This window comes from Nyctereutes procyonoides, unplaced genomic scaffold (genome assembly GCF_905146905.1).
Source record: "Nyctereutes procyonoides isolate TBG_1078 unplaced genomic scaffold, NYPRO_anot_genome, whole genome shotgun sequence".
Taxonomy (NCBI): domain Eukaryota; kingdom Metazoa; phylum Chordata; class Mammalia; order Carnivora; family Canidae; genus Nyctereutes; species Nyctereutes procyonoides.
The window spans coordinates 2026430-2051662 of record NW_026575020.1 but is presented as its reverse complement, the minus strand read 5'-3'; the positions used below and the strand labels follow the sequence as shown (position 1 = coordinate 2051662).

At 51.2% G+C, this 25233-nt stretch overlaps 3 protein-coding genes across 4 annotated transcripts; all 3 read left to right on the top strand.

Annotated features, from left to right (window-relative positions):
* Positions 1–316: 316 nt before the first annotated feature.
* Positions 317–7334, top strand: PSME3 (proteasome activator subunit 3). Its single transcript, XM_055329540.1, has 11 exons — positions 317–571; positions 1266–1298; positions 1440–1502; positions 1696–1800; positions 2889–2937; positions 3609–3721; positions 4038–4106; positions 4235–4302; positions 4402–4456; positions 4586–4672; positions 5550–7334. Exons 1-11 carry the CDS (start codon positions 530–532, stop codon positions 5628–5630), a joined length of 765 nt encoding a protein of 254 aa, XP_055185515.1. The 5' UTR covers positions 317–529; the 3' UTR covers positions 5631–7334.
* A 133-nt stretch (positions 7335–7467) lies between these two features.
* Positions 7468–13799, top strand: AOC2 (amine oxidase copper containing 2). Its single transcript, XM_055329531.1, has 4 exons — positions 7468–10339; positions 12220–12505; positions 12724–12853; positions 13180–13799. The coding sequence occupies exons 1-4, from the start codon at positions 8752–8754 to the stop codon at positions 13444–13446; spliced, it is 2271 nt and encodes a 756-aa protein (XP_055185506.1). The 5' UTR covers positions 7468–8751; the 3' UTR covers positions 13447–13799.
* An 826-nt stretch (positions 13800–14625) lies between these two features.
* LOC129512088 (membrane primary amine oxidase) lies at positions 14626–21362 on the top strand. 2 transcript variants are annotated; one of them, XM_055329369.1, is made up of 4 exons: positions 14626–16374; positions 17850–18135; positions 18542–18671; positions 19529–21362. In XM_055329369.1, the coding sequence occupies exons 1-4, from the start codon at positions 14775–14777 to the stop codon at positions 19802–19804; spliced, it is 2292 nt and encodes a 763-aa protein (XP_055185344.1). In that variant the 5' UTR covers positions 14626–14774; the 3' UTR covers positions 19805–21362. The 2 variants fall into 2 exon arrangements, with proteins under 2 accessions (XP_055185344.1, XP_055185353.1); XM_055329378.1 differs by lacking the exon at positions 19529–21362 and having other exon boundaries at positions 18492–18671.
* Positions 21363–25233: the final 3871 nt, after the last annotated feature.

The window sequence follows — 25233 nt, the reverse complement described above, 5'->3', positions numbered from 1 at the left end:
CCGACGTCACTGGGGCGCGACGGCGCTGTCCGTCCTGTCCTCGAGGCGGCAGCGGTTCAGAAGGTCCCCGTGGTGAGGGCGAGCGCCGAGCTAACAGAATGTCAAACAGTACTGGAGTCTCCCTAATGCTCAGTTTTCAGCAAACCACCCTCGGCTGCTCTCCCTCCTACTTCGCCCTTACCCGGCATTGGATGCCGGCTGCTAGGAGTCCGGTCTCGGACGTCCAGGGCTGGACCCCAGCGCGGCTGCGCAGGGCACGTGCGCCTCTCCGGAGTCCCGGCGATTGGCTGTGATGTAACTTCCGGCGTGAGCGGCGAAAGCCGGGAGGGCGAGCGAGAGAGTGAGCAGGCAGCAGGCAGCAGGCGGGCGGGCGGACGGCTCGGAGGGAGGGAGCGAGCGAGCAGTGAGTGAGCCAGCGAGGGCGGTCGCGTCCCTAGAACAGCCGAGATTCTTCCCGTCCCTCTGACCCCCTCCCCGGAGCCCACAGCGCCTCTGGTCTCCAGTGGAGCGGACACGGCCCGGCCCGGCCATGGCCTCGTTGCTGAAGGTGGATCAGGAAGTGAAGCTCAAGGTAGCGGCACCGGTCTGGGCCTCCTTACCCCTCGCTTCGATTCCCGAGCAGTCTGACCGGCTCCCCACTCCCCATGGCGTCTTTGTCTCCCTGGGGACACCAGCTCTGAGCTTCCGCTCAGCTCAGCCCAGCCCCCCATTCCCGGAGACGGCATCAGGGGAGAGGATAATATGGGGTGGCCTTGTGAACCGCATCTGGTGGTGGAGAGCCCCGAGGAGACCTCCGCGGACACGTGGTGGACTCAACACTTTAGGCCAGTGACAGCTGGAAGTCCCCAGTCCAGCAACGTCCCCGCCTCCGGATGCTACCGCTGTTCTACCCCTACCCTTGGCGTCAGGCCTCCCTGCTATCAAAGGCTAGGTCTGGATGGGGGCTTGGCACGTTTGTGAGCTCACATGCCCCCTGTCTACCTGACTTTCGTTTGCTCTCAAATCCAGACAGCTTCAGACACAGGGAGGGAGGGTGGGAGGGAAGGCAGGCGGGTGCTACCCTCAAGCCCCACTTCCCTCTCCTGAGATGGAGAAATGGATCCTCAAAAAAATAAAGTATTTACAGTCTGGGGGCCTCTCAGCTTCTCATTACAATTGCAAGGTGAGGGGAGTACGGCTGGATTTGGGTTTTCCCGTCCTGCCCTTAACCTCTGTTGCCAGGTACTGACTTGCTGTTACTGAATTGCTCTCTTTGTTAATTTTAGGTTGATTCTTTCAGGGAGCGGATCACAAGTGAGGTGAGTGCAATAAAAAATAATAATAATAATAAAATAAATAAGCGTTGGTTGATAGTTGGGAATTTCCCAAAGAAGAGATCTGTAGAGAGAGAGAGACCTTCCCACAATTATTAATTGAGCTGTATTTTCCTTCATTTTTAGGCAGAAGACTTGGTGGCAAATTTCTTCCCAAAGAAGTTGTTAGAACTTGATAGCTTTTTGAAGGTGAGAGACGCTTTTCTTCAAATTCCTCAGTTTTTTTGGCTCTGGTCTTTCTGTCAAATGGGAGAAATCATGTGTTGATTCTATTTTGTTTTGTACAGTAAAATGCTCTCATTTCTTGCCCTTCAAATAAAATACTTCTTTGTTCATTTTGAAAAGACTGATGTTGTTTTGGGGGTGGGCATCTCTCTTTCAGGAACCAATCCTAAACATCCATGACCTAACTCAGATCCACTCAGACATGAATCTCCCAGTCCCTGATCCTATTCTTCTCACCAATAGCCACGATGGACTGGACGGTGTGAGTGTCCTGTATTTTTCTTTGTATTCTGAAGCAATAGTTCTCTAGTCTCTGTTCTTTACTTCCTAGTCATTTTTTTTAAATTTTTATTTATTTATGATAGTCACAGAGAGAGAGAGAGGCGCAGAGACATAGGCAGAGGGAGAAGCAGGCTCCATGCACCGGGAGCCCGATGTGGGACTCGATCCTGGGTCTCCAGGATCGCGCCCTGGACCAAAGGCAGGCGCCAGACCGCTGCGCCACCCAGGGATCCCTTCCTAGTCAATTTAAACACATACGGAGGAGACAGTGGATTAGGATCTAGGAACAAGGGCTCTTATAGACCTGATGATTCCAGTATACCACTTGGAGACCCTGGTTTTCATTTATAGCATGAAGTGTATAATGTAATGTTACTTTGTCCTACAGTGAGTTCCAAATAGGACTAGTAGCTACAGGTTTCCTCAAGTTATCTGGTCTGTTCCTGTGGCTGTAAACAAGATTTTTCTTACCTTTTTCAATGTCTTGAGTATTGTTAGAGGATGAGTAGTTCTTGCTATATAACTATAGTCTCTATGTGGCATATATTTAGAACCCAGTGCTTGCCAGTTACATGTCCACATTTCATAATAACACTGTTAACACTGTATTGTCTGAATTACTGTGTCATTGATAGAGCTTGCAATTCTGGAAGACAGAAACTATTAATCATCTTTGTATCCCTAGCACCTAGCACTGTACTTGGTACATAGTAGGCGCTAAGTACATGTTTGTTGATTGAATATTGTACTTCTTTGTGGAAGTTGAAGATTTGTACATATTCCCTTTAGTATACTCACTGTGCTTTGAATGGTTCATTTTTCCTGTTGCTTATAGTATCCACCCCTCTCCCCCAGTTGCTTAATGTGTCATTTGAAGGCTGGTCTTCCCAACTAGATTGTAACTTGCTTTGTGGCAAGAATCTTTTTTAAAGTCTTATATATGCTTAGTAAATTGTGCATAAATGAAAACAGCCTATGGGGCCAAAGAGATTAGACTTGCTTGAAGGGTAACTTGTGATGGGAATATGGGTGTCAAGAGCAGGCTAATTCCTATCTCTGTATCCTTAGCCCACTTACAAGAAGCGAAGGTTGGATGAATGTGAAGAGGCCTTCCAAGGTAAGAGCCAGTCTCCCCCGCCCACCTACTCCCTGGCTTGCAACCCTGGAGCAGGAGGATTGATCTGGCAGTCTCTGATCAGAAAACAAGACCGAATTTTATTTTCCAGCATTAGCATTCCAAAGTTCTACAAACATGGTTATTATTTAGCACCCCAAACCTAATTTCCCAATAAACAGGGAGCGGTTGACTTAGTGTGGACTGTCAAGGGGGAGAGGTTTGAGGTGGCTACACATCTTAGATTTTCCACAGAAGTTCTAGTTATTTTCTCTTTTTCAGTAATAGTTGGTGCATTAAATCTTTAGAGCATATTTTAATTTCCTATTCTTTCCTTATTCAGATTTTGGCACTTTTTTTTTTTTAAGGATTTTATTTATTCATGAGAGAGAGAGAGAGAGGCAGAGACATAGGCAGAGGGAGAAGCAGGCTCCGTGCAGGGAGCTCGATGTGGGACTCAATCCCGGGACCCCAGGATCACACCCTGGGCCAAAGGCAGGTGCTAAACCGCTGAGCCACCCAGGGATCCCTAGACTTCGGCACTTTAGACACTCATTTTAGATAAAAAGCAGAGATCATAGCATCTCATGGGTCTGGGAAACAAGGAAGGTGGGGGTATTATGTCCTGTCCCCCCAACCCCTCAATCATTTGACCTTCTTCATGTCCCTGCCAGGAACCAAGGTGTTCGTGATGCCCAATGGGATGCTAAAAAGCAACCAGCAGCTAGTGGACATTATTGAGAAAGTGAAACCTGAGATCCGGCTGCTGATTGAGAAATGCAACACGGTGAGGCAGGGGCTAGTGACTTAAGGGCTGACCCCAAAAAGCCTGGCTTGAATTATGAAAAATATTGGTTGTGGGGCAGGAGGCACAGAGGTGATAGAGGAGTTGGCACATTAAGTATCTTGGCTACCATGTTCCTGGCTTCTGATCCCAGCAGCAAGGATTATATATTTCATGGCTTCAGCAGAAAAAGCGAGGATCTTCGTGTGTGTGTGTGTGTGTGTGTGTGTGTGTGTCTATGTGTATATATATATATATATATATATATATATATATATATCCATATATATGTATATATATTGGTCCTCTCACCCTTCAGGTCAAAATGTGGGTACAGCTTCTGATTCCCAGGATAGAAGATGGGAACAACTTCGGGGTGTCCATTCAGGTAACTTGCTTGTATTACAAACTGGAGAGGAAAGTTCAAAAGGTTTACTCTCCTTTTCCCTGCTTTCCCTTTGGCTCTTTGAGTGACATGGAAGTGACTTGACCTCGACCCTTGGGTTTTTTTTTTAGGAGGAGACAGTTGCAGAACTAAGAACTGTTGAGAGTGAAGCTGCATCTTATCTGGACCAGATTTCTAGGTAGGGCTTCTTGGGCATGGCCCAGGAATTGGGGGCTGGTGACATAGCAAGCACTATCCAGGGTCTTCTGCAGCTTCTTCCTCTTCTTTCTCCTTACAGATATTATATTACAAGAGCCAAATTGGTTTCTAAAATAGCTAAATATCCCCATGTGGTAAGTAAGGGTGTGGGGGTCTGAGGGTGGAAGTGGAAGGAGAGGGAGGAGTGGCTGTTACTCTGCAAGAGCTGCCACCTGTGGACAGCCCGGCCTCAGCAACTAGCCTTTCCTCCACCCTCCTTTCAGGAGGACTATCGCCGTACCGTGACAGAAATTGATGAGAAAGAATATATCAGCCTTCGGCTCATCATATCAGAGCTAAGGAATCAATATGTGAGTAACCTTGGTCTCTGCCCATAGTCACCCTGCCTGTTAGTCCTAGGGGTCATGTTCTTGTCATTTTCTGGGGTTTGAGGTGGGGGATGGAGTAGGATAAAATGAGTAGGATAAATTCTCATTAACTGAGTTGAGAGCTGAGATCATTGAGGGTGCATAGCTGGGGATCTCCCTTTCTGTTTGGATAGCAGGGAGTGTAGTGCAGTATAGGTGTGAAAATGTGAGCATTAGAGTCACAAGGCTTAGGTTCAGAACAAATTCTTCCTGTAATCTGTGGCCTTAGGCAAGATGTTGAACCTCAAATGTCAGTTTCTTCATCTCTAAGATAGAACTTAGAGTATCTATGGCACAAATATGGGGGTTTTTGGTTTTGTTTTTTTACAAAGATGGTTTTTAAAAATGAGTGAAATAGGGGCACCTGGATGGCTCAGTTGGTTAAGCATCCAACTCGTGATTTTGGCTTAGAGCATGATCTCCTGCATAGTGGGATTCAGATTAGTAGGACTGAGCCCTTTGTTGAGCTCCACGCTCAGCAGGGAGTCTGCTTGAGATTCTCTTTCTCTGCCTCCCGCCCTCACTCACCACTTGCTCTTTTTCTCTCAAATAAATTAATTTTTTTTTCCAAAAATGAGTGAAATAACACGTTAAAAGACCCAGTACCATTGTTGATTGTTATTCGACACTTGGGGCCTGGGAAGTATCCAGGAATCCCCAATGTGTGGGTATGACAGAGGAGAGACAGCCGCCCTGAATTCAGGTTCCAGTGAGTGGGATTGGGATTTTGCATGTGATTGGTTGGGGACTTGTGGGGGTATCTGGTTTCTTTGGGAGGTCAGATGGAACAAATGTGTGATTCCTTGACCTCTTCTCCCAGGTCACTCTACATGACATGATCCTGAAAAATATCGAGAAGATCAAACGGCCCCGGAGCAGCAATGCAGAGACACTGTACTGAGGCCAGGGCCGGGGCCAGGGGACTCTGTGAGTCTGGCTCGAGACCGACATTGCCTTGGTTTGTTACATGACTATCGTGATGGGGAAACTGGCTGGAAATAGTAATCACACCTCTCTCTGTTTTTAGTTAGAGTCTAATGAAACTCTCATGTAGTTCTGTGACGTGTTTACCTCTTTTTTCGGGCCTCAGGAACTCTTCTTTCTTTCCCTAATACCCCACACCCGACCTGTCCTAATTTCTGGAGAATTCCAGGTTTGTGTGTGCAGGATATTGGCACAGGAATACTTGTGTTTTCTCTCCTTGCCCTCTCCCTCCTGTGTCTTGAGCTTTGTGTTTTCTTCCTTCTGTTGATTAGTTCATTAGAAGCTGAGGGAACTGGAAGGAAAGTGCTAGGTGTTTTTTAGGAACTGGGGTGGGAGGGGTCCAGCTCCTCTCCTCTGATGTAAGGTTAGTGTCTCTTGCCACTGTGTGGGACATTGGATCCTCCCTCCCACAGTTTTCCTGGTGATAACTTAGGGTTTCCCATCCACATACATCCCACCTTGAACCTGATCATGACAAGAAACACCTTAGGCCTTCTGCCAAGTCCCTAGCTCCTTGAGATGTTTTTATAACTAGGATTTTCACATACACATAGGTGTGTGGTATACACATACGTACAGACATGCACGCACATGCCTTCCTACTCTTAACCTGATATCCCCATCGCATAGTCTGTGTTGTTGTCCTTTGTCCCCCCAACCCCTCCCACCAAGAACTCTGTCACACACACACATCATTCAGAAAGTGATAGTTGTCTTAGTCCTTGCACACTGGGGCCCCTCATTCTGCTCTTATATACAGGCTCTTGATGCCCAGAGGCTGGTGAGTTGGAGGAGAGCCGAGAGATGAGAAGCAGAGGATCTGGGGAAGGCCCCTTCCTCTGTGACTCCGGTCTTTTGGGGCATCACTGCAAAGGCTGGTCCTCTGGCTCCTGGTTGCCTCTTCTAGGCCAGTTGTAAATTGGCGTGGGGCTCCCTGCAGCTCTGAGGGCCAGATGCTGCTGCTTCTGCTGGGCTTTCCTAGGGGAAAAACATTTCTCTTATTTATAGTATTGTGCTTCCAAGGAAAGCAGCACCTGTGTGTCTGTGTGTGTATGCACACACGCGTGTACGCTTTGTGTGTATGTGAAAATCTGCCAGGCAAGTCAAAACCGTAGAAGAGTTGCCTCCTATCTCTTGAATCTTCCAGAGAGATCACTTGTTACAGCTTTTCTGTTAACCCTCATCAAACCCCTACTTTTTTATTCTGCCGCTACTGGAGAGTTAGTATTGCAGTCAGCCTGCCAGTGACTCTCTCCATGTCTGTTTCTGACTCTCATTCTTCCCCTTGCCTTCATCCCCAATCATATTTCCACCCAGATGCATCATTTTTACTCCCAGTACGCTGTAGAGAAGGAGTCAGAATGCTGTCTTCCCATGAATAGTACTCAGTAACAAACCAATTGCATTTTAGTTGGGCAGTGCCCCTACTCACCCTCCAGATCCCTTCCAGCTAAAACCCTACCCTTTTCCCACTATGTGTTTCTCAGTTTCCCTTTTTGTTTTTTGGATTATTCTGCCCCTCCTCCTTACTCTACCACCCTTGGATCGTAATGTAAAATTCTTTTACCATGTCAAGAAATTATTAAAAACGCAGGTACTTTGACCTCTTTCTAAAGCTGCAGACCCTGGTGCGATGCTCTGGTGGCTAGGGACATGCCCACACTCAAGTGCTTGTGCACGGGGACACCCACCTCCACATACACCTCCAGCCACCCTATTGGGTGTTTTTATACCAATTGAACTGCCTCTTTTCTCTAAAATAATGGAAAGACTGAGGCTTCTGCCTACCAAGAGGCAGGGGTGGGTCCTTTACTTGTGTTCAGTCTGAATTACGTGAAAGTTAGCCCTTACAAACCTAAGCTGCTTCTGTCTAACCTCCCAAGATACCCAGTTCCTTGCTGTCTCCCTGGTGATACCCATGAACTGCCAGTAGAGGCTGCTCTAGTTCCGCCTGTGGGAGATCACCTGGTTCAAGGCAACAGCCTACCCGGTCATTTTCTTGACCTTATACTAATTCTCCCTACTGATTAGTGTCTTAAATTTCTTGAGGAGATACCAGGGTTTCCTGTTTTTGGTTTTCCAATGACTTGGAGGGCTGTCTAGGATTCTAGCTCTCTCTGAAATAAAGTTTCCTCAACTTCCACCTTGCAAAGTAGCATTCTAATATCCAGTGATCCCCTCATTGTCTCTGCAAAAAGAGATTTAAGGTCTTGAATGGTGAGGAACGTCCGCTGTATTCTGTTCCAGAGATCGGTTCCAGAAGCTAACAATTTTTGAATGCCTTCCCTGTGTTGGGTTCTGTTAAGTACTTTATGTGCATGACCATGTTCAATTTTCATGAATCTAGAATAGTTTACCCCTCCTTTATAGGTGAGGACACTGAAACTCATGATTAAGTGACTCCTCTGAGGTCATATAGCATAGGGACGTGGGGTTGGTATACAAATCGGACTGCTGAGCCCAGGCACTCATCCTTTCCCAATGGCTAGATGGAAGAGACCTGAAACTACAAAGCAGGGGCTTGGCCTTTGGCAGCTGGCCAGGTACTTGTTACTGAACTGGGCCGTGGGTCCTGGGAATACTGGGGGGGAGTGCCTGCTAGGAGGTAGGATAGTTGGGTGCCTATGTGTATCCAAATGGATAGTTTGGGTGCCTATGTGTAGCACACAGCACTTAACTGGGCATCTGAGGTTTGCATTCATCCTCAGATCCATTCTAAGTGAAAGGTAGAGTTTAGAGTTAATCCAAATGCCATCTAGTCTGGTCTAAGTGGTGGCAATCAGAACTCCTACCGTCCTGCCACCAGGAGTTCAGGGGCAGGGGAGAGGCTATGCACGTGGAAGTAGTGCCTTGAGCCAAACCACGGAACAGAAAATTGGAACAGAATTATATAAATTAAGGTCAGAAATTTCCTGTCCAACCCACAGGGTGGAGTTTTCTCCATTCCTATCCATCCTACTGAATATAAACCCCGATTTGATGTCAGTAACTGGAAGGAGCAGCTGGTAGGACTCCCCTTTCAGCTTTCAGCATTCATCATGAATCTCAAGGTAGTCCTCGTGTTCCTGGCACTGTCCCTCATTACCATCGTTGCCCTGGCCTATGTCTTGCTGACCAGCCACGGTGGCACCAGCCAGCCTCCCCGTTGCCCCGCTGTGTCCCCCAGCGCCCATCCCTGGACACACCCCGGTCAGAGCCAGCTGTTTGCAGACCTGAGCCGAGAGGAGCTGACAGCTGTGATGAGCTTCCTGACCCAGCAGCTAGGGCCAGGCCTGGTGGATGCAGCCCAGGCCCGCCCCTTGGACAACTGCGTCTTCTCCGTGGAGCTGCACTTGCCCCCCAAGGCTGCAGCCCTGGCCCACCTGGATAGGGGGAGCCCCCCACCTGCCCGGGAGGCACTGGCCATCGTCTTCTTTGGCGGACAACCCCAGCCCAATGTGAGTGAGCTGGTGGTGGGGCCGCTGCCTCACCCCACCCACCTGCGGGATGTGACAGTGGAGCGTCACGGGGGCCCCCTGCCCTATCACCGACGCCCCATGCTGGGAGCGGAGTATGCCCAGATGTGGAAGCATTTGAAGGAGGTGGAGCTACCCAAGGCACCAGTCTTTCTGGCTTCTGTCTTCAACTACAATGGCTCCACTTTGGCACCTCTGCATGCCACACCCAGTGGCTTGCGCTCAGGGGACCGTGTTACCTGGATAGCCCTCTACCATAACATCTCAGGTGTTGGCATTTTCCTTCACCCAGTGGGGCTGGAACTACTGCTGGACCACAGGGCCCTGGACCCTGCCCACTGGGCTGTCCAACGGGTCTTTTACCTTGGGCGCTACTATGCAGACTTGGGCCAGTTGGAATGGGAATTTAAGGCTGGCCGGCTGGAAGTGGTTAGGGTTCCTCTACCCCTGCCAAATGGGGCTTCATCCTTGAAGTCCCGGGCCTCCCCAGGTCCTCTCCCCCCTCTTCACTTCTCACCTCAGGGCTCCCAATATAGCGTGCAAGGGAACCTGGTGGCATCCTCTCTCTGGACATTTACCTTTGGTCACGGGGTGTTTAGTGGCATGAGGATTTTTGATATTCGGTTCAAGGGCGAGCGAGTGGCCTATGAAGTCAGTGTCCAGGAGTGTGTATCTGTCTATGGTGCCGATTCACCCAAGACAATGATGACCAGATACTTGGATAGCAGCTATGGACTTGGCCGTCACAGCCGGGGCTTGGTTCGGGGAGTGGACTGCCCCTATCAATCTACAATGGTGGACATCCACATATTGGTGGGCACAGGGGCAGTCCAGCTGCTCCCGGGGGCTGTATGTGTATTCGAGGAGGCCCAAGGACTGCCCCTTCGGAGGCACCACAATCACCTTGAGAGTCATTTCTATGGTGGTTTGGCTGGCTCGGCCCTTGTAGTCAGGTCTGTGTCCTCTGTAGGCAACTATGACTACATTTGGGACTTTGTACTGCACCCAAATGGGGCGCTGGAAGGGCGGGTCCATGCCACGGGCTATATCAACACGGCTTTCCTGAGTGGGGGTGAGGAGAGCCTCCTCTTTGGGAACCGTGTGGGGGAGCGAGTGCTGGGGGCAGTGCACACACATGCCTTCCACTTCAAGCTGGACCTGGATGTGGCAGGTGAGTGCTCTGGTGAGGGCTGAGACTTGGGGTGGAGCAGAGGGAAGGGAGACCCCCAAAGCAAGCTAGAGGCAGCAGAGGGTAGAGTCCTGGCACCATGATATCTTGTGGCAACAGAGCAGGGGCTGATTGGAGTATATTTGACTGCAGTCAGCCTGAAATACTGGGTGTACTGGGTATCTGGCCAAAAGTAGGAGTGCCCCTACCCGGCCCTGGTCACCCAGCCCCCCTGCCTTGCTGTGATTGTGAAACTGGCTTAAATGCAATGGCTGTGCCTGGCTGCCTTTGTCTCGAGTGCCTGTGGCTAGTGAGTTTACCCCAGCAGTTGGGGCTCTTGAGTTTTTTGTCCTGATTCTGAGGGTCAGTGGAGGTTGGGGAAAGCAGAGGCCTGAGCAGAGGATAGGAAGCAGCCTAATGAGGTTTTCAGAGTAGAGGTGGTCCTGGGACACAGGAGGGGGGTGTGAATGGGGGGTTGCTTCACAGGATTTCATAAACAGGACATAGGATAGTGGCCCTACCATCCTCCTGGGGAGGGTCACCCCATCCCTGCCAGCACATGTCATCACAACCAGCCTTCCGGTGACCCGACAGGCATGCAATAGGCTTGCTGCAAGTGTAGAAAGGGATTTCTCAAGTGGGGCTCAAAGCACAGAGAGGACTTGCTACTCCTGAGAGATTTTTGTCATGAACAAAATAACAAACTTATCAAATCATAGACTATTAGACCCAGAAAGAAAAATAGAAGTCTACCAGACCTTCGCCAAACTAAGGAGGATGGGGGGAAGTGGGACAAGTAGACTGCTTTGGTACAATGCTTGGCACACAACTTTCCTGTGAAACATTTTCTTACCCTCTTGAATATAAAGACATGGTTTGGGGTGGGAGGAGAACTAAGAAAATAGCATGACTGAAATGAGTATTATCTGGATTATTCTTTGACATATTTGGAATTGGACTTTCCTAATCTGAAGTTTCTCTTCAGCATTTTTGGCATTAAAGAGCCTTGTATTGGAAAGTAAGAGTGAGTAACATTTGGATCCCTATAGGGTGGAGCGTGTAGGACAAGCAGCAGGAGTACCAGCTTCAGTACAGCGCTCTCTACCGTGCCAGGTGCCTTCACGATAGGTTCTGTTGAAAGGATGTGAGCCTGAACCTGCAAAAAGAGTCTAATCTTAAGTGTCAAGTGGGAAAGATGAGTGCACATTACAAGTGCAAATGAGTTCTGGGGGGCTTTCAGACAGTTTAAGAGCTAAATCGACCCACTTCGGAAGAAAACAATGGTCCCCACCTTGTGGAGAAAGAAAAGTTTCAGAGCTGGGAGGAATATGCAGGGCACCCTGTAAGGGGATTGGGTTTTTCCGGCCAGCTTCTCTCAGACAAATCTCTCTTTCATAGTTACAAGAATGTAACTAGCCACCTGGGTGTGCTTTTCTACTTACAGAACTCAGCCACAGAACAGCTTTTATTATGCCCACTATAGAAATTCAGAAAGAATCAGAGAAGCAAAGAAATGGTCCAAGGTCTACTGGGTAAGCCAGTGCTAGCAGAACTCTAGGCAGTGATGGATATTCTCCATCTGTGCTGATATGTCATTAGCCACTAGTCACATGGCAATTGAGCACTTAAAATGTGGCTAGTATAACTGAAGAGCTGCATTTTTAGTGTAAATGGAACTAGCCACTCGTGACCAGTCGTAGCCATATTGAACAGGGCAGGTTCAAAGAAGATGGGCTGGCACTCGAATCCGACCTGGCTCCCAGCACAGACTGCTCTCTGACGAGCTCTGCTGCCCTTTGTGAGGCCAGTGCAGTGGGCATCTTGTGGAAGACAAGGGACTGTCTCACCTGGTGTGGAACTCCTCTCCCCCCTCCCCCTGGCAGGGCTGAAAAACTGGGTGGTAGCTGAAGACGTGGTGTTTAAACCTGTGGCAGCCCCTTGGAGTCCAGAGCACCAGCTGCAGCGGCCACAGCTGACTCGGCAGGTCCTGGGAAGGGAGGACCTGACAGCTTTTTCCTTGGGAAACCCCCTCCCCCGCTACCTTTCTCTGGCTAGCAACCAGACTAATGCCTGGGGTCACCAGCGCGGGTACCGAATCCAGATCCACAGCCCCCTCGGCATACACATGCCCCTGGAGAGCGACATGGAGAGGGCCCTCAGCTGGGGGAGGTGAGGATGGCTCTGGGCACTGGGTGGTCGGGAAGGACGGGTCCTGTTCCCCGTCCCAACCCACTACCTTTGGCTTACCACTCACCCCTATACCTCCTCTTGGATCCAAGTAGATATGGGATGGGAAATGGTCTTGTGTAGACTCAGGTCCGAAGGACTTCGAGGCCAAGAATGGCCAATGTTTTCTGACACCACTTTCCTTCAACCTTCCTGGTCAGATACCAGCTCGTGGTGACCCGGAGGAAGGAGGAGGAGTCACAGAGTAGCAGCATCTATTACCAGAATGACATCTGGACCCCCACTATGGCCTTTGCTGACTTCATCAACAATGAGACCCTCTTAGGAGAGGTTGGTAGCCCTAGAGGCAGAGCAGAGGAACAACTTAAGCCTGATGACTTGGCTGCCCAGTCCCTGACCGTAGGTTGGAGGGAATGGTAGGTTTCTAGTTCTCAGATTCAGGAGCCAACATGGGTCATCTCTCTTGGGGTAAGATTAGCCCTGGGACACTAACCATCCTGCAGCTTCTCACAAGAATCACCCGGCCTGCTGTATGGACCCAGGGCTGGGTGGAGGTGGAAGCAAGGCTGAGGCTAGAGGTTGGGGATCGTGGCCGAGGAGGGGTGGTTCTGTGGGTCTCACTTCCAAAGTCTTTCAGCCTCTCCCTCTTCCCACAGGACCTGGTGGCTTGGGTCACAGCCAGCTTCCTGCATATTCCCCATGCTGAGGATGTCCCCAACACAGTGACTCTGGGCAACAGAGTTGGCTTCTTGCTCCGGCCCTATAACTTCTTTGATGAAGATCCCTCCATCTTCTCCCCTGGCAGTGTCTACTTTGAGAAGGGCCAGGATACTGGGCTCTGCAGTGTCAACCCCGTGGCCTGCATTCCCCACCTGGCGACCTGTGTCCCGGACATGCCCCCTTTCTTTTACCAGGACTTGTAGCCCCAAGGGTGTGGTGGGACATGGAGGGGGGTTGCTGAGACATTTGTATTTTTCTCTCTGTTCCCACTTCCTGCTCCCTTGACTTCTACTCTCTTAATATTCCTTAGGAAAAACAGCCTCGGGATCCCTGGGTGGCGCAGCGGTTTGGCGCCTGCCTTTGGCCCAGGGCGCGATCCTGGAGACCCGGGATCGAATCCCACATCGGGCTCCCGGTGCATGGAGCCTGCTTCTCCCTCTGCCTATGTCTCTGCCTCTCTCTCTTTCTCTCTCTGTGACTATCATAAATAAATAAAAATTAAAAAAAATTTTTAAAAAAAGGAAAAACAGCCTCCCACACTATATATATATATATATATATATATATATATATATATCCCATTAATTCTTATTCCAGTTCATTTTGTTTAAATAGTGGATTTATGCAAATGATAGGATTATTAAAATATTCAAGCAAAACACCACAAATTCTACCACTTAGAAATAGCTAGTGTTCACATTTGGTGAACGTTATACTGGACATTTCTTTATGCATGTGCATTGAAATGGAAGAATGGATAGAATTTTGTAAAAATAGATGGTGTGTGTGATTTATAATAAAAAGTATTACAGTATTTTTATCGCTCGAATTTCTATTTGACTTTTGAAGTATCTAGAATCCACCCCATTCCCTCCTGTCCCCGTGTCTCCCCCACTCCAAAAAAATATTAAGGACACTGGCCAAGGCAATTAGCAATGGAAGAAGAGAGGGCAAGAGGATGCCCCTTGGGAAGCTGCAGGGCTGGGGCGCGGTGGGGCGGGGGGGGGGGTTTCCTTGGAAGCAAAACAATAGTTCCAAGTTACAGGAAAAGGAACATCTGGCCCTGGAAGGTGGGGGTTGGGGGAAGAAGCAGGCAAAGGACGAGGGTCTGCTCTGAGCAGAACCAGCTCCTCACTGGTGATGCTTTTCCAGGCTCAGTTGGTCAGTTGCATTATTTTTAAACCTCACTCTGCTTCTGCCTACCCCAGCTCTCCCCAGTTCCAACCCTGACCCAGAGAGTGGAGTCTGATTTGGAGCCTGGAAGACAAAGCCATGTAAGGTCTGTGGAAATCACTGCCGCCCTGCGTCAGGCCCGCCTCCCAAGTCCGGCGTGCCCCGCCCCCTCCCCAGCTTTCCCGTGTCCTTCCCACCCTCCCCACCCTCAGTATCCTGAACGACTGAACACTGGGAACCTCAGCCAGAATCCAGGAGCCCCCCCCCCCTTATAGAAGCCAAGAGAGACCTAACTCTGCTGACCTGAGAACACACGTCTCCACTCTGGTTCTATCCTCTGTCCTGCCGTTCACAGACAATGAACCAGAAGACCACTCTGGTGCTCCTTGCTCTGGCTGTCATCACCATTTTTGCCTTGGTGTGTGTCCTACTAGCTGGCAGGGGAGGAGATGGGGGTGAACCCGGCCAGCCCCCCAGCTGCCCCGCTGTGTCCCCCAGCGCCCAGCCCTGGACACACCCCGGTCAGAGCCAGCTGTTTGCAGACCTGAGCCGAGAGGAGCTGACAGCTGTGATGAGCTTCCTGACCCAGCAGCTAGGGCCAGGCCTGGTGGATGCAGCCCAGGCCCGCCCCTCGGACAACTGCGTCTTCTCCGTGGAGCTGCACTTGCCCCCCAAGGCTGCAGCCCTGGCCCACCTGGATAGGGGGAGCCCCCCGCCTGCCCGGGAGGCACTGGCCATCATCTTCTTTGGCGGACAACTCCAGCCCAATGTGAGTGAGCTGGTGGTGGGGCCGCTGCCTCACCCCACCCACCTGCGGGATGTGACAGTGGAGCGTCACGGGGGCCCCCTGCCCTATCACCGACGCCCCGTGCTGATCCGGGAGTACCTGGACATAGACCAGCTGATCTTCGACAGGGAGCTGCCCCAGGCTGCTGGGCTCCTCCACCACTGCTGCTTCTACAAACGCCAAGGACGGAATCTGGTGACGATGACCACGGCCCCCCGAGGTCTGCAGTCAGGGGACAGGGCCACCTGGTTTGGCCTCTACTACAACATCTCAGGGGCTGGGTTTTTCCTGCATCCCGTGGGGTTGGAGTTGCTAGTAGACCACAAGGCTCTGGACCCTGCCCGCTGGACCATCCAGAAGGTGTTCTTTCAAGGCCGCTACTATGACAGTTTGGCCCATCTGGAGGACCAGTTTGAGGCAGGCCTGGTGAATGTGGTGCTGGTCCCAGACAATGGCACAGGTGGGTCCTGGTCCCTCAAGTCCCAGGTGGCTCCGGGCCCAGCTCCTCCTCTGCAGTTCCTACCCCAAGGCCCCCGTTTCAGTGTCCAGGGCAGTCGAGTGAGCTCCTCATTGTGGACTTTCTCCTTTGGCCTTGGAGCTTTCAGTGGCCCCAGGATCTTTGACATCCGCTTCCAGGGAGAACGACTAGCTTATGAGATCAGCCTCCAGGAGGCCTTGGCCATCTATGGTGGAAATTCCCCTGCAGCAATGCTGACCCGCTATATCGATGGCAACTTTGGCATGGGCAAGTACTCCACTCCCCTGACCCGGGGGGTGGACTGCCCCTACCTGGCCACCTATGTGGACTGGCACTTCCTTCTGGAGTCCCACACCCCCAAGACAATACGGGATGCCATTTGTGTGTTTGAACAGAACCAGGGCCTCCCCCTGAGGCGACACCACTCAGATTTCTACTCCCACTATTTTGGGGGCCTTGCAGAGACAGTGCTGGTTGTCAGATCTGTGTCAACCATGCTCAATTATGATTATGTGTGGGATATGGTCTTCCACCCCAATGGGGCCATAGAAGTCCGACTCCATGCCACCGGCTACATCAGCTCAGCATTCCTCTTTGGCGCTGCCCGAAGGTATGGGAACCAGGTCAGAGAGCACACCCTGGGTACTGTCCACACCCACAGCGCCCACTTCAAGGTGGATCTGGATGTAGGAGGTAAGACATCCCTGGGGAAGCAAGGATTTCAGCAGAGGGGGCTGAAAAGTTATCTATTTGCTTTGGGATTTATGGAAGTCATCCAGGAAAGGAAGATTTGAACATGAATTGCAGTTTTGAAGTTTCATACTTCCTCTTTGGCTGGATGGGAGAAAGTTGGCTACTGAATTTTATTTGGGTACTAGCTCATTGGGCCGGTGCAGAGCTGCCACCCTCCCTCCACATGACTTCATCTGAAAATCTCGAGAAATGGCAGAGCTCAGGGAGGAGGCAGGATCTGGGTCCCTTTGCCCTCGTCCCTCCCCGGGCTCTTCTTTTAGGGGCCTTACTTTAGGGAGGCAGCCCTTTGTTTCATCGTTCATTTCTCTGCATGTGGCCTGTGGTGCTGAAGTTTGGGAGGACCTCTGCCAAGTCCCTGGCACATGCACGCCAGTCATGGAACACCCCAGGTTATACATTTATATATTGTATGTATACTATATATATATATATATATATTACACATTTCTGTGGGAGGTGAACCCCCTTCCTCCCTGGAGTTCTCTCTCTGGGCACAATCCGTTTAAGTACAAGGGAGGTAGAATGGGTACTGTGGAGTGTTCAGATAATTCCCAGGCTTGGTGGTCACAGAGACAGCCAAAGATCCACGATGGCATGGAGTCCCCATCTTCTCACTTTCCTTCCCCATATTGAGTCGATCACCCATTTTTTTCCTGGTCTGCCTCTGAAATATATCAAAGCCTTGCGGGGTCGGCCTTCTCTCTGCTGCTTCCACTTTTTTCTTCCTCTCAGATCCAGGGACTACCTACCAGCCTGTGCTAGCTTGCCCCACCCCCCCATCTAGCTCCAACTGACTTCCCTCAAAGGCCCTTCCCCTCAGAGTGTGGTTCCAGCCTGCCCTTCAGCCCACCCCTCCCCACCCCAGTGCCACCTTAGCCAATGCCCACACCCTCCCCCATCCCTGGCCACACCTGCCACAGGTTAGTCGGGCTTAGGTGCTTTTGCTCCTATTGTATCCCGGCTGTGTTATCTCCTGAGACCAGGCTGGAAGGGAACCAGGCAGGTCCCCTTTTCCTTCCTGCATCTATATTCCTGTGACCTTGGACCTCAAATGTGCTCCTCCACGCTGCAGGCCCCTCAGGGTTTTGCCTTCTGTAGCCTCTGTGAGCATGGGAGGAAAGGGACCGGGCTTCATTGCTCTGTGCATCCTGGGCTGAGCACAGTCCTCTCCCCTAATAAGTGGGAAGGTTTATTGGACGAAGTCCCTGAAGAAATACTTTACAGGTCAACAGCTTTGGCTGAAAGACCAGGGATATATCCTGGAGAGAAGGAAGGGAAGAAGGGGCACAGTCAGTTCTGGGTTTCTCCTTGGCCCCCACTCTGAAGCTGTGAGTGGTGGGCAGGAGACACAGTCCAGAGGGGACAGGGCAGCAGCGTGACCAGCCCTTCTTCCCACCTCCACCCCACCCTGGCAGGACTAGAGAACTGGGTCTGGGCTGAGGACATGACCTATGTCCCCACGGCGGTACCCTGGAGCCCCGAACACCAGATGCAGAGGCTGCAGGTGACCAGGAAGCTTCTGGAGACTGAGGAGCAGGCCGCCTTCCCCCTGGGGGGCACCCCACCCCGTTACGTGTACCTGGCCAGCAACCACAGCAACAAGTGGGGTCATCCACGGGGCTACCGCATCCAGTTGCTCAGCTTTGCAGGGGAGCCGCTGCCCCAGAACAGCTCCCTGGAGAGAGCCTTCAGCTGGGGGAGGTGAGTGGCGGGGTGTCATAGAGAAGCAAGGGGAAGAGAAGGAAGGATGCCCTGTGTTGAGAGGGGCAACTGGGAACTCAGTTCAAACTGTATTCGAGGTGAAAGCTCCATTAGGATTTCCTGGTTATCAAAACCCATACACTGGGCAGATGTTCCCTGTGCAGGGCTGATGTACAGGCGGGAGTGCCCTTCCCCATTTTGGATGGGGGGAGAGACCATCCTGTGAAAGGGCAGGGGGAGGAACCGGAGGATGTGGAAAGAGGTTGGTTTTCCCACCAGGGTGGCATCAGAGTCACTGTGTGGATGAGTTGGGAAGCCCAAGGTCCATGCACTCAGCCTCCTTCCATCATAATCAGGCAGCAGGACGGGGTTAGTGACCATGGAGGCCTGACCAGTGCCTCCCTAGGTACCAGCTGGCTGTGACCCAGAGGAAGGAAGAGGAGCCCAGCAGCACCAGCATCTACAATCAGAACGACCCTTGGGCCCCCACCGTGGATTTCACTGACTTCATCAACAATGAGACCATTGCTGGAGAGGTGAGCTGACTGTAGGAGGGTCAAGGGAGGGAGACTTGGGGCACGGAGATGAACCCCACCTCTAGTTCCTTGAAACCATCTGGTCTCCGGAGGGATGGAGCTGATTCCTGCCTTCTGTGTTTTCCTGCATCTGATCATTACCTCTTAAGGGAATCGTCCCAAGCTGGAAGTTCATTTGCAGACTCTTGCTAAGGTTCCAACCCATTTGGAGACCCCACAGCTCTCTTGAGTCTTAGCTTCATGGACTTTGTCTTTTTTGGGCCCCAGGATTCGAGGAAGGCTCGAAGACCACATCTCTTGTGTCTCATGCTTCTCTCATTTCTGACTTGACCTCTAAAGGCTTAATTTCTGAATGTTGGCATTCTCTGGCATTTCTCTGTTGGCATTATCTCTGGATAAACCCTTATCTTCCCCCTCCATCCTCCTCTCAGTCATACGTGGGGAATTCTTGGAGAATGAGGGAGTCATCCCTCTGGGGTGGGTATGCTGATGGCGGTATGATGGGAAATGTCAGAGTTGGAGGGCACAGGCTGGGAAAGGGAGGCAGGGCTTGCTCCCAATATGAAATGGACTATGCTCTGACTCCTGGGCCAGTAGGAAAAACTGTTTAAACACTTAAGATCCTTTCTCAGTTCAGGTCTTGATCTCAGGGTTGTGAGTTCAATCCCCATATTGGGCTCCATACTGGGTATAGAGACTACTTTAACAACAACAACAACAACAACAACAACAAAGACAAGGTCCTTTTGAGGGAAAGTGGACTGGCAAGGTGAATCCTCACATCCGAGGCTACTGTAGGAGGCAGGTATATCTTTCACAAAGCCAGGCCTCAGGTCCTCTTTCTTCTCCCTTGCCAGGACTTGGTGGCCTGGGTGACAGCTGGTTTCCTGCACATCCCTCATGCAGAAGATGTTCCCAACACAGTGACTGTGGGCAATGCTGTGGGCTTCTTCCTCCGACCCTACAACTTCTTTGACCAGGACCCCTCCTTCGATTCTGCAGACTCTGTCTATTTCCAGGGGAACCAGGATGCCAGGGCCTGCGAGGTCAACCCCCTGGCTTGCCTTCCTCAGTCTGCTGCCTGTGCCCCAGACCTCCCTGCCTTCTCCCACGGGGGCTTCTCTCACAACTAGGGGTCCCCCCAGGATGGGGAATGTGGCCGGCGCCCCAGGGCCAGGGTGTGTGGGGAGGGGAACAGTGGTGGCCTGGTGCCTTCTTCTCCTACCTTCCACCACAAAGCTCCTCCCCTCCCCTCCCCCCCAGACCCCCTCTCTATCGCCCTCCCTGACACCCCCTCCCTTCAGGGAGCCTCCTGAGCCTGTGATACCTGGCACTGGGGGAGGGGCAGAGACATCAGTCAGCTTTGTGGTCACCCGACCTGCTGAGAGAAGAATGGCCAGCTGAAGCCTGGGACTAATGGCCAAGCTTTTCCCAGAAGACTTATTTTTTTGTGATTTTGTGTTTGGTTTTGTTTTTTGGCTTTATGGCTTTCCCAAATCTTTTTAACCCACCTCCTAGTCTCCCCTGAGCCTCTTCAGTCTCTCCCTTGGAAGGTGGGGATGGTGTTGCAGCACTGGGGACAGTCCCCTAGGAGCCCCAGGGCAGGGTTCCTGTCAGGCCTACACATCTAGGGATGAGCTAGAGGAGATTCCTTAGCCCATATTCCTCTTATCCAAGTCCTCCTTCTTTCCCTCTTCCTTCCTTGGCCAACTGGTGCCTCTTCCTGTTCCTACCTGTTCTTATAGCCTGAAATTTCTCTCCCAGCCCTCAGAGAATGTTTCCCTGTCCTGATGCTACCTTAGCCTTCATTTCTTGACTTAACGGCTCCTCTCCTGGCTCTCTGCCTGTGGAAATCTCAAACATCTAGTTTGAGAGGACAACCCTGTCCGTCCCTCTGTATCTGTCACAAACCGGAGTAGGAGTCGTCCCCACCCCAGTCCTAGGGTAGGCTGTAATTCCTGAAAGTTCTGTCCACCGCTTTGTATTCACCTGCCTTGCTTCTCTGGCAAAGGATGGTCACATAGACAGCAGCAGCTCAAGTTAGCTTTTGGGGTGGATTTGTGGGCACAGTGGTAATGAGGAGCGGTCATTTGTGCCTGGGGTGTATGTGACCAATGACCTCACATGCTCCACAGCAGCAGACACAGAAGGCTGGTTGGCGCCAAGGGTGGGAAGCAGAGAGACTCTGGAACTCCAGCGACCTAGAGGTGGCCATGCAAATGAGCTGGGCGGGGGGGCGTGGCTTCCACCATGCTGTCCCTCAGAGGATCTGGGTGAGGGGTGGGTATGACCATAGTGAGAAATTAGAAACCAGAGAAACATCCTTTCCTAGAGGATTGGTTAACTAAATTTGTACACAGCCTAACAATACAGCGCTATGCAGCTATTAAAAGGATGCTCTCAGTGTATACTCGCAGGGAATGATCTTCCAATGAATACGCCAAGGCACAGAAGTGTGTGTGGTGCACTTCTCCTTTGTGTGATAGAAAGGAGGAAACTATAAATACATATTTACTTATATATGCTTATTCAGAAGAAACCAGGGATACTGGTCGCTTTGGGGAAGGGGAGTTGGGAGGTGAGGAAGGGGAGGGAGGAGACTTAGCACTATGTACCCTTCTGTATATTTTGAATTTGAGCCATGTGACTATTATCTATTCAAAACAAAATAAAAAATGGACCCAAACAGGATCTGATTCATTTGTTTGGTTGGTTTTTACCCACAAGTCTTTTAGGAAGAGGTGAGGTAGGGGTAGGGTAGAGTGAATAAGGGTATGGGCCCAGGGACTGCATTTGGTCATGTTTCTGAGACCCAGAGAAATGGATGCAGCCTCTGGTACCTCCTTGCACTCGCTTGCCTGTCCACCCCTGAAGAAAATGTTAAGCCTCAGGTGCGTGCTCTTGCTCCCTGTCTCTGCCTCTGTCTCTTTTTTTCCTCTCTGCGTCTCTTAAAAGAGAAGACGATGGGAAGCAATGGAGAGAGGTGATTTTTGCCTGCTGGGAGCCCGGCCAGGCCTGGAGGTGAAGTGTAGGAAACCGATTTGAGATTCTACTTAGCTTCAGACCAGAGCGAGATCCTATGTAGGGGAGCTCAGGCATCACGGAAGCTTCTGCTCCTCCCTGTGCTGCCCCAAGCCCATGGTCACTTCTGGACCAATGAAATAGTGGATAGGGGTGAAGTCAGCGAGCTGGAGGGAAACTCTGTTCCAAAGAACAGCGAGGAAGAACAGAGCGAGGGGAACGCAGGAGTAACAGAACACAGAGACACAGGACACGGAGCAAGTGAAGACTGGCACAGAGGAGAAGGGAGATGCCATAGCCGGCTGTGGCTCTGGCACTGACTTTGCACTTCTGTCTCCCTGACCTGAGTACTTTCTCCGTGACATGCACATCCATTTGTTTGCAGCTCCTCTGGCTCCTTCCTACGGCCAGCCTCAGCCTCACGGGGGTCAGTGCTGGGGGGATACGGAAGGAGGGAATGCTGAAGTCCGCCCCTCCCCTTCCCCAATCACACTCGTGTGAACCTCATGACCCCGAAACCCAGGTCCACACGGAAGATCGTGGGTGCTTGTATGTGGCCATATGTGTGAGTGGGTGTGAATGCTTCCCAGCTTTTGTCTGAAAACGTGACTATGTGTGGTTTTGTCTCTACGTCTCACCATCTGCCCCAGCCTCAGATGAAAGGAGGCAAGATGGACATGTGGATCCTTAGAATGTCTGTCCAGTTGGGGTCAGGAGGGCTACAAGGTGGACCCCCAGCCCCCTACCTCAACTCAATCTCTTCCTTAGACCACTGAGGCCAGCCTAGAGTGTTGGCCTCACATTTGTGATCAGGTGATAGGAGTAAGTACTTACCAAACATGTTAAGTTCTGAAGGAACTGGTGCCCTCAAAGCTAAAATCTTTAGGACATGGGCCCCTTGCCCTAAGAGGACCTGGACAAGGGGAGCCCTGAGGCTTAGTTCAGAGGGCATAGTTGGGACTTCTCTAGAAATGTAGACAGTGGAGTGCACAACATGTACTCACCTGCCTTGCTCTCCTGCAGCCCCTGGGATGGGCTCCAGCTCCAAGTGCAAGATTATTCCTCCACGCATCCAACAAAGATGTACAATGTGCCTTCTAAGGGCCAGGCGCATGCGAGGCATCAGGATACATTAAAGAATAAGACACAATTTGGGGGGCAGCCCGCGTGGCCCAGCAGTTTGGCACCGCCTTCAGCCCAGGGCATGATCCTGGTGTCCCGGGATCGAGTCCCACATTGGGCAACCTGCATGGAGCCTGCTTCTCCCTCTGCCTGTGTCTCTGCCTCCCTCTCTCTCTCTGTCTCTGTCATGAATAAACAAATAAAAAATTTTTTTAAAAGACACAATTTTTGTCCTCGGGGGAGCGAGACTAGTAAAAGACAATTTGCAGGGGCTTCCAGTGGGACATGATGTCTCACCTGGGGACAAGGAAGAGAGAGAAGAGAATTTCCCAGGGCAGGAAAACAGCATGATTGAAGGCCAGGAGGTGACAAGGCACCATCATCAAAGTGCCCAGTTCATTGACAGGCATGGGGGCCGTAAGGGGAGCCTGGAGGGGCAAGCAAAAAACAGATGAGGTGTGTTCTTCTAAGCCACGGTTACCCTAAGAAAAATGCGGAGCCATGGAAGGATTTGGAACAAGGGAGTGACATGAATCAGATTTGCCTTTCAGGACATTCCCTCTGGCCCAGAGACAAAGAATGGAGTTGACAGAAGACCTGGCCTTGGGCAGTGAGTCGAAAGCAAGAAATGACAGCGGTCTGAACACTGGCGGGGCCCGGGAGGTCTCCAGCGGGGAGTCTGGCCTGGTGAGGCCCTGTTTCAGAGCGCCCTGATCAGAACCCCATGTCTGGATGCCTCCCTCCTCCCACCTTCTGCTGAGGTTGCTGGGAAAGTGAGGCGGGATCTCTGGCCCCTGGTCTTTCTCCACGCAGCCCATTACCTCCTGATTGCAGGAGCCTTGTAGTTAATGAACACTTAACAGACGCCTTGGGAAAGTCAGCTGCGGGAGAAAAATTCCACCCAAGAATCAGGCTCTTCTGAAGTTGGCGCAGTTATGTGATAATTGGTTAGATCATCCTTGTTGATTTTATGTGGTGCAAAGTGGGTTTGAAAAAAATTAAACCCTTAGGAAAGAAGAGGTACCTGGCACCCCACCACCACCACCAACAACAACAGTTACTTTGACTGGGTTTGGCTGTGAGGATGGGCTCATTAATTCCACAGCCTCTTTACCTGTTTAAAGGGGACCCTACCCTTTGGGCTCCTTCCAGAAGGTTCTCCTTCAGTTATCCACTCCTCTGCCTATATTTTCTCTCTCTCCCTCTTGACTGGCTCTTCCTGACTCTCATCTTGCTGAGCCTTCCCATGGACCCTGCATCTGCCAGGAAGGGGTCTTCCATTTGCCTCCAATTTTGCAAACCTCTTCCCTCTGAGGAGTATTGTCTGCCCCTCTTGGGCCCGCTTCCGGTCCTCCTCCAGGCCCTCCTCAGCTCACTGCCCTCACTCTGCCTGACCACAGCTGCAGACACTGCTCTGACAAAGGTCACCAGTGACTTCTAAATGCACAATCAATGGGCCGTTTCAGCCGCCTACTTTCTGGACCTCTCAATGGCATTTGACAACGCCACCCACTACCTTCCTGAAAGTCTCTCCTGTCTTGACTTCCCTGCATTCTGACCCCTCCTTGTCCATATTTGCTGCTTCTCCCTCTTCCATGCTGGCTCCTTTACCTATTCTCCCCTACCAACCCACATGGCCCCAAACCTGGCATTTTCCAGGACTCTGTCTCGGGTCTCCTCCCTTCTCCGTCCAGAAGTCTTCCCCTGGTGATCTTGGCCTCTCTTACTTTAACTGCTAATATTCGCTGTTGACCCAAATCTGCATTTCTTCCCTAGAACATCTCTCTTACTCTCCAGACCCATAGAGCCAATCAGCTGATTTCTAGGCATCTATACTGGGACTTTCCACGAGCACCTCAAACTCAACCTTGTTCATTTCTCCTTAAACTTGCTGCTCTTCATGTACATCCTTTCTGGTGAAAAGCCCAGCAGGTTACAGAAAACCTTTATGTCACTTAAGACACTGCTCTTTCTCACCTGCCCACACCCAATCTGGCACCAGGTCCTATCACCTCTACCCTTAAACAACTCAGACTCATGCCTTCCTCTTGTCCTTGAGGTCACTGGCCTCATCCTGGCCCTCTGCCTCTAGGCTGTCCCACACCCTAGCGCCACTCCACACCATAGCTAGAGCCATCTTCCTACGATGCAACCCGAAGTGGAACGTGACCTATGAGGATGAGGTGGCCCCAGCTGACCACTCAGAACCTCTGCAGCAGCAGCTCCACTGAGACACCAGGCTCTAGAGCCCAAGCTTCAGCCTGCAGGCCAGGGTGAACTTGGCCTTCCAGGGATAAACTCATCCTATTCACAGAAGCCAGGGCCACTTCATTCAAAGGGAAATAAGACCCACTGAGAGGAGCAGGGCCTGATGGTCCTGTCTCATGAGTAATTTTCCAAAAGAGACACCCTTCCAGCA

What these genes read in the sequence shown, in the direction of transcription:
- AOC2 (XM_055329531.1), top strand. Translation starts at nt 8,752, where the DNA reads ATGAATCTCAAGGTAGTCCTCGTGTTCCTGGCACTGTCCCTCATTACC. An exon ending in GCTGGACCTGGATGTGGCAG is followed by an intron (nt 10,340 to 12,219) that starts GTGAGTGCTCTG and finishes TCCCCCTGGCAG; the next exon opens with GGCTGAAAAACTGGGTGGTA. An exon ending in AGGGCCCTCAGCTGGGGGAG is followed by an intron (nt 12,506 to 12,723) that starts GTGAGGATGGCT and finishes CTTCCTGGTCAG; the next exon opens with ATACCAGCTCGTGGTGACCC.
- PSME3 (XM_055329540.1), top strand. Translation starts at nt 530, where the DNA reads ATGGCCTCGTTGCTGAAGGTGGATCAGGAAGTGAAGCTCAAG. An exon ending in GCCACGATGGACTGGACGGT is followed by an intron (nt 1,801 to 2,888) that starts GTGAGTGTCCTG and finishes CTGTATCCTTAG; the next exon opens with CCCACTTACAAGAAGCGAAG. An exon ending in ATGTGAAGAGGCCTTCCAAG is followed by an intron (nt 2,938 to 3,608) that starts GTAAGAGCCAGT and finishes TGTCCCTGCCAG; the next exon opens with GAACCAAGGTGTTCGTGATG.
- LOC129512088 (XM_055329369.1), top strand. Translation starts at nt 14,775, where the DNA reads ATGAACCAGAAGACCACTCTGGTGCTCCTTGCTCTGGCTGTCATCACC. An exon ending in AGAGCCTTCAGCTGGGGGAG is followed by an intron (nt 18,136 to 18,541) that starts GTGAGTGGCGGG and finishes GTGCCTCCCTAG; the next exon opens with GTACCAGCTGGCTGTGACCC. An exon ending in ATGAGACCATTGCTGGAGAG is followed by an intron (nt 18,672 to 19,528) that starts GTGAGCTGACTG and finishes CTCCCTTGCCAG; the next exon opens with GACTTGGTGGCCTGGGTGAC.